The sequence below is a fragment of the Triplophysa dalaica genome, chromosome 2 (genome assembly GCF_015846415.1).
Source record: "Triplophysa dalaica isolate WHDGS20190420 chromosome 2, ASM1584641v1, whole genome shotgun sequence".
NCBI classification, from domain to species: Eukaryota; Metazoa; Chordata; class Actinopteri; order Cypriniformes; family Nemacheilidae; genus Triplophysa; species Triplophysa dalaica.
The window spans coordinates 27,440,031-27,447,720 of record NC_079543.1 but is presented as its reverse complement, the minus strand read 5'-3'; the positions used below and the strand labels follow the sequence as shown (position 1 = coordinate 27,447,720).

The 7,690-nt window shown below is 38.4% G+C and overlaps 1 protein-coding gene across 1 annotated transcript; it reads right to left on the bottom strand.

Annotated features, from left to right (window-relative positions):
* LOC130413711 (protein downstream neighbor of son homolog) lies at nt 1-5,739 on the bottom strand. The gene is made up of 10 exons (XM_056739115.1): nt 5,260-5,739; nt 4,491-4,577; nt 4,210-4,413; nt 3,808-3,986; nt 2,475-2,653; nt 2,277-2,391; nt 2,061-2,198; nt 1,762-1,960; nt 619-834; nt 1-529 (listed from the first exon to the last, which is right to left on the bottom strand). The coding sequence occupies exons 1-10, from the start codon at nt 5,653-5,655 to the stop codon at nt 392-394; spliced, it is 1,851 nt and encodes a 616-aa protein (XP_056595093.1). The 5' UTR covers nt 5,656-5,739; the 3' UTR covers nt 1-391.
* Nucleotides 5,740-7,690: the final 1,951 nt, after the last annotated feature.

The following is a 7,690-nucleotide window of genomic DNA, read 5'->3' as shown; positions in this document are numbered from 1 at the left end:
TTTAAAATATTCCATTTAATATAACAAATTTATTAAAATGTGATAAATATTCCCACAGTCAGAAACATCACAGTTAGCTGCATTCGGCACATGCTTAAACTATTCATGATAAAACAATCCTTTTAAAATCATACACTAATCTAAAACACATTAATGTCTTTGAAAACCGACAGAAATAAAACAACCTAAAAGTAACGCGAGGCAGTGCACATTAAAAGCTACAGGCTGTAAGTCAATAGTCACACTATATACAACAACTAGCACGGATATAAAGTCACTCGTGTCAGATGGTACAGTAAACCACAGCATCACAGGCAGATTCTATTACAGAGGATATTAAAAGACGTGGCCTGTCGTAGGCTCTTCACATGCTGTCACAGCGGGACGGATCTCAAGACCTCCAGCTGTATGAATGTCCTCTCATGTGCAGCTGTCTGAGGGCAGATCTGCCCAGCGTGGTGGGTACGGCCAGCTGCTGAACTGTGCCCTGCTGTAGACCGCACCTGCCTAAATCTTGCACAACATCCTCCTGTGAATAATGTAATAAATGCTTCAAAACATCAAAATGTCTTTGGATAAAAGCGTCTGCTAAATGTAAATGTCTGTCGAATCACATACCAGTGTCTCCGGTTCAGATGTTTGGCTGATGGGGACATTGAGGACAGCAGTGGGCTCATGCGTGTACAGACCCACAGAGAATTCACCCTTCTGAGCGGGTTTCAGCAGCTGGGTCAGCGCGTGCACCGTGTGAGGCATGATGGGTCCCGTCACCTCCAGACTGCACACGTCCTGATAGCCCGTTCGGATCTGAGTCTTCACGTTCACTGTACGGGCCTGCGGACACGTTTAAAAAAGACGTTTGCGTTCATAACACTACAACATTATGACCAAATATCACTTATATTTTGTCTATTTAACATTACTTTAAATACACAGGACATGCATGATATTTAATATATTAATTATGATACTTGATAAATGTTATGACAAAATGTATGACCGGATTATAAAACAGTAATGAACTCAAGAGATTAGACAAACTTCATTAATAAAACTTTGAGAATACGAATGCCAAAAATTTAATTGCACTTTTTTGTTGTTAAAGCGATACTCCACCCAAAAATTAAATTCTGTCATCATTTACTCAACTTCCATCTTTTTGTTGTTGTTGCTCTGAAATACACAGAGAAAGATATTTGGAGGAATGCTTATAAACAGACAGATTTTTACTCCCATAGTAGGATTTTTTTTTAATTTAAAACTTTATAATTTGTTTTGTTTGTTGAACACAAAAGAAGATATTTTGAAGAATGTACGACAGCAAACAGTTCTGGGGCACTTTTGACTTTCATTGTATTTTTTCCTACAATGGGAGTCAATGGGGGGCAAAACCTGTCTGTTTATATTATTGGCATTCTTCCAAATATCTTTCTCTGTGTTCATCAGAACAAAAAAAAGTACAATTCGAAGGTGAGCAAATAATTATTTTTAGGTGGAGTATCCCTTTAAGGAATCTATTTCCTTTCATATAAGATTGTGTAATCAGCCTTACTTATAGATAAATGATGGGAAGGGAAGACAATATCTATGAGCTGTTTTTATAGTGACTTACATATTATTTCATGTAAATATATACTGTAGTAAACATTGCAAATGATGCAAATACATCAAGCAAATCAACGATAAGAAATTAACAACGACAGGTCAAACCAAAGAAATCTTTTCATGCTTCGATGAAAACACACACAAAAGTCATCAAACCTTGAGCGTGTGCAGCGAGGCTCCTCTGAAGGCTGTAGGGGCCAGAAGTGTTGGAGGAAAACCAGCCTGAGATCCGGCTCCAGCGACCAGACTCTTACAGTTAACGAGGAAGTTCAGCAGAGTGAACGTGTTTGAACCCTCCACCAGCACCACTGACTCCGGTCTGTGATCTAAGCAAACCTCTCTGTGTTCCTTACGACTGATACATGATTTAAGGAAAAATGTCATTCATATCTAGTCTTATTATACCCGATGTCAGTTTTAATCCGAGACAGAACAGAGCCGAATAAAAAGGATACAGTTTAATAGAAATAGCATCAGGCTTCTTAATCTTGTCCTGGACGCCCATCTCCTGCAACCACGAAAACCCATCATCATCATCATCTTCGTCGTCGTCGTCATCATCATCAACCTCATTTTCACTGTGTTCACTCTTCCTGTAGAAACATACAGCATGATGATTATTTCCAGCACTGTGGACATTATATAAGCTGCTGTTGTGTTTCTGTACTCACACAGCTTCACCGCTCTTGGCCGGATCTTCGCCGTCAGCCTGTCGAGAGCTCTCGACCTCAGATGCGTCTCTGCTCTTCTTCTTGTCTTCCAGCAGGGGGAGCGTGAACTCTATTCCTAATCACAAGACACAGACCGAGTTAAACCCGTTGGATGTTTCATCAAATGGTGACAGTCTTAAACAGTGCTGTGATTCCTACCCTCAGCTTTCATGGCCTCACGCAGCCCTCTGGTGGTGGGAGTGAGCAGTGCGCTGATGCTTTTAGCACCATTCAGACCAGCGGCTCTGAAGAGAACAGTGAACTGATGCGAGCACAGGTAAAAGTACGGACACAGTCTGGCCTTCAGCAAATTGTACAGAGACGTCAGACTCACAGACCTACAGAACACACAACAAACAATACATTAACACATTATCAAGACATCCACATGTAGTGCCTTAACATAAGCCTGATGTGAATGTCTGAGGAGCAGGATGGCTGATATAACGCTGAAATACACAATATTTTTATGATTTCAGAGGATTTTACAAAATATTTACACAAAATTAACGTAGGTATGGTTGTTCAAGTCCCAGTGAAATTAAAAATGACAATCACTATTTTGTTATGAAATATTGCAACCACAGCGTGTATTGTAAATAGTTTATCAATGTGGTTCAATCTCTTTTTAATATTCGTGTGACCTCATAAACTTTAGCTAATATATGAAAAGGCACTTCCTTCCTGTAATGACAATCCATCTTAAACGTGTGACATGAGTTGGACGGCTTGGGCGGAGCATACGTTAACTCCTCCCCTTCGACTGTCAGTTTGCTGCCAGTCCCATTTAAATCGCAACGACTGTTTTTATACGTCCAATCAAATCGCAGAAAAAGACGTTAGCCACGGCCACTATTTTCTCATTAGAAATTTGATTTCACTCTGTAATGCGTCAAAATAGGGAAGTAAAACGATCACATCTTCCGGTTCACAGGGACTTGATATAATACTATAATACTATACAGCTGCTGAACAAATAAAGACACCATTCAAAATTGTATTTTAAGCATGATTTCTAGATGTTTCGTGGCAATTTCAGTCCGGTGTCTGTTGAATTTCAACAAAATCAAACCTCAGGAGTGACAAAGTCATCCAACAGCAGTGTGAAAGACTGAAAGCATAACAAGACATGAAAACTGTGATAAAAATCCAGGTTATCACCTGTTTCTACTGCACTTTCTGCAAATAAATGCAATTAGAAACAATATTTGTATTTGAAATTTGGGAGAAATATTCTAAGTAGTTCACAGAACGAAGCAAAACTTTTCGTTCTACCTAAAATAATAAATCCAGAAAAACTGAAAATAATTTCTTAAAGGTCTCTTAATTTTTTCCACGGCTGCATATTGCTGCCTGCAAAGTTATTTAAATAAATGATGTTATAAGCCATAACATTTGTCTGTATTTTATTACTTAAACATTTAAGTTTTTATGATAGAAGCAAAACTTTCTCATCACATTGATGCAGCATCACAAACATGAAATCTCTCACCAGTCGCTCATCAGACTCTGCTGCAGGTTGTCGTCTTGCGCCCACGGCGTGATCTTGCCCGAGAACTTGCGCTCGGCACCGATCCGTGGGAAGAGAGAGAGCCAGGAGAAAGAGGGATGCTGCCAATACTGCAGACACTGCTGAAAACCACAGCGCAGCTCCGCACAGCCCCGGGGCTCCTGCAACACATCACATATGACTTACAGAGTAAAGAAATATAAATGCCAGCAGAATTAAACATCAAATATTTTATTTACACTCAAAGTTGAGACTTTTCTGCTTTGAGAAATGTTCTAGACATAAAGGGTTCAACGAAACCTTCAATGTTGTCAGTTCTATTACACATGTTATGTCCAACTTTTGATTGATTATTGTATAAACTCATCTGTCCTGTGCTCTTACTTGTATGTTAGCTGGTAAGCTGGCATACGCAGCCCTGCAGTGAGCGGTCAGGCCCTGCGCCTCCTCCTGAGCCTTCGGTTGCTCCGCCCAACTGAACGACTGAGGGGAGGTGAACAGCAGACGGGTTTTCAGGGACCAATCGGCCGGGAACTCAAGGCACGGCTCAGACACACCTGCGTCAGAAACCGCACGACCGTCTGGACTCTAAAGACAACCATCAGTCAGTGAAGATCACGAATCCGCAGAAAAAAAAAAACAGAAAACATCAGACCATCACGCACCTTTAATACTGGTTCAGACCTGACGGGTTCAAACAGGTCCTCTTCAAACAAAGACTCGTCTCCAGAGATAGGCGCCGGCTTCTGCAGCTGATAAAACATCGCAATTAAATACATTTACATTTATTCATTCGGCAGACCCTTTTATCCAAAGCGACTTACAAGTAGGAGAGCACCTAACAAGTAGGAACATTCTTCAAAATATCTCCTTTTGTTCATTTTGTGTGTGAATGTTCATTTTTGGTTGAACAATCCATTGAGTCAACCCACTTTTTGCATAATGTTTACAACACAATGACGACATTATTTTAACATATACATATTAATGGACTTGCCCATTACATAATAATAAATGATATACTACAATAAATTTACACATAAGCCTATTATAACATATATTATAATGCACTTACATAAAGATACATTTTCTCATTACACTAATACATTATTATGAAAATGTCACATATTTAATACAATTACACAGGGGAACATGTCTATTATGATGCACTTTCATGTGTTATCAAATAGACTATTATAAACTTACACATAATATTATTATTATATAGTTGTTATGTTATTATCTACTAACACCTTTGATTATTACAAATTATTATGTTATAAATTATAATGCACTTTCAGTTTAGACCCTTATCTCAATGGCTTTGTCTCAACTGGACACAGACCATTAATATAAACTAACGATGGTATTACTTTGTTTTTATCACCTGTTTTATGGACCACATTTGTACAACAGTAACTTTTTCTACTTTACCTGTTGTTGTTGTTGTTGTTGTAAAAGCTCTTCTGTCAATAAAGTTCCGGCATTTAATCGTTCATGTAACGTTAGTGATTTCCCATCCAGACCCGCAGCTGCAGTCGTTTTAACGTCCGGAGCGCCGATACCGCAGACGGTGTGTGATAAAGCTCTTTTCTTCGGGCTGTTGTACGTGTTTTCGATGTTTGCGAACGGGTTTCTGCGCTTTACGCCCGCGCCGCCAGCCCGGCCCTGCGCGCTCAGAAGCGGTCCCGGTAAGAACGGACGGACCCCTTCCACCGACACCACCGGACTCGACACTTTACCGCCGAACGTTTCGCTCCGCGCGCGTTTCTTTCTCATCCGGAGAACATCGGACGGCTTCTTAAAGCTGGGAGAATAGCAACCCGACATGTCTGATCTCTCGTCTCGAGCTTACCGTGAATGTGACGTAAGGCGGGAAGAACAGCTGCTTGTTTTGTTTCTAGAAGCTCTGAATTTCGCGCTTAGCGGGATGACGTCGAGAGGTTGCGTGTGACGCAAGCACGCATGAACGGGGCACTCGACAAATGTAAAGTCCCAACTTTGATTATTTTGGGCTTATATTTTTCTTACTAGAAACAGGTAGAGATAAAAGGTTATTAGATAACCAACTCCCCATTACACTCCTCAATACAGATGATCAATTACTCACAAAGGCATTAGCTTCTGGGTTAAAATTTGTAATAAGCAAATCTTTAGTGAATAACAGTCGTGTTTTTGTAAAGATAGGTCAATTCATTCATAACAATAGCAGATCAGTTTGAGATATTATTGATTATACGCATATTATGAAAGATGATGGGTTCATTCTATTTTGGGATTTTTTAAAGGCATTTGACTTTTATTTTGAAAACACTTAAATACTTTGATTTTGGTCCAAAATGTATAAATGTTATAAGTATGTTATACAGAGATATTAATAGTTCTTTGTCAAGGCACAAAGACTTTTTTTTTTTTACTAGTTATTTATTACACCAATTATTTAATATGATGGCTGAAATGTTGTCAATTTTGCTTAAGATGGGTAATATATCAGGGAATCATTTTTTATGGTAAATAATTGTATTGTCAGTCAGGCTGCTGACGATACTACTCTTTTTTTTGGAAAAATAAACAACAAATATCCCTTGCACTTCAGTATGTTAAGATTTTCTCAGACGCTTCGGGTCTCAAATTAAATTGATCAAAATGTGAGCTAATGGCAGTCCATCATCAGCCAGATTTATCAATCTGTGTTATCCCAATTAAAAAGCATGTTAATTATATAAGCATTCAAATTTAATTGTATCGTTTGTTTTAGATGTAATGCAATGTGTATACATGATTTAAGGTTAAAAAACACAGGATTTTCCACATACCGTGCATGTTTGTATCTCCTCTTTGCTCCGCCTCTCTGAAATGCACAGATTTTTCTACAAAACTAATCCCTCTGAAAAGCAAGGTGTGCTATGATTGGCCAGTTAACCAGTTCGTAGTGATTGGTGGAATACTGCAAGCGTGTGACAGAAATGAAACGCCCCTTACCATATTTGGAACATCAGATTCCAAAGCAATTGTACTGACAGGTACGCCCACCTAACTCCCAGTTAAAATTGGGCGGTCATAGTCAACTCATACCAGGAACTGACGTAGATTTGTGGGGTCGTGATTACACAAGGCGTTTCAGGCAGGTCTGGGTGAGCATTCGCTTTTATATAGAATGCATCTTTTGTTTCTGACACTTTAATTTTTGCAATATTACTTGTCTCGTACATGAATGTGCAAATTATAACACACCCAAAGACAGAGAAAAACACGTATTTTTGCCACATGACCCCTTAATAAATGTAGGGGTATAAGCATAACAGCACCAGCAATTATTATTATACTGGAAGTTGTTATTCATAACTTTAGCTCTTATAATGTGTCAATTGTGAATAACAGTTGTATAACACTGAAAAAGAATAATTTGTTTATTGATGAATGCTGGCAAAAAAGTTGTATAGTCAGTCATGCATGCTTTAGATAGTTTTGGGAATATTTTGAGTCACAATCATTTTTGTGATAAACATAATTTACATTGCTATTTAACTAAAATTATTACAAGAATTCCCATTCAAATTATTAGTTTAATAGAAGAATATTTTAAAAATTCAGTATTAACTCCTAAAATATTTGATCTAACGATTGAAAATGTGGAATTTGCAGAAAGAAAAATATTCCCAAATCTTGGACAGGTTCCATAACTAAGAGCTATAGATCTATTGATATCATAATATGATTGTTTAAAACATGAATAAAACTCAAACCAAAACAATTTGAAGTTTTTATAATAAATGGGTGTTCAACAGCATTAAATACTTTTGGTGTGACGTTTTACAAGGGGGAGGAGCTACCGACACGGTCCCTTCCTGTTTCGGTGGAAACG

Excerpts from the sequence above, each read along its gene's own strand:
- LOC130413711 (XM_056739115.1), bottom strand. The coding sequence starts at position 5,655 with ATGTCGGGTTGCTATTCTCCCAGCTTTAAGAAGCCGTCCGATGTTCTC. Across the intron at positions 4,414-4,490 it reads GGTCTGAACCAGTATTAAAG|AGTCCAGACGGTCGTGCGGT; the intron begins GTGCGTGATGGT and ends GGTTGTCTTTAG. Across the intron at positions 3,987-4,209 it reads GCTTACCAGCTAACATACAA|GAGCCCCGGGGCTGTGCGGA; the intron begins GTAAGAGCACAG and ends GATGTGTTGCAG.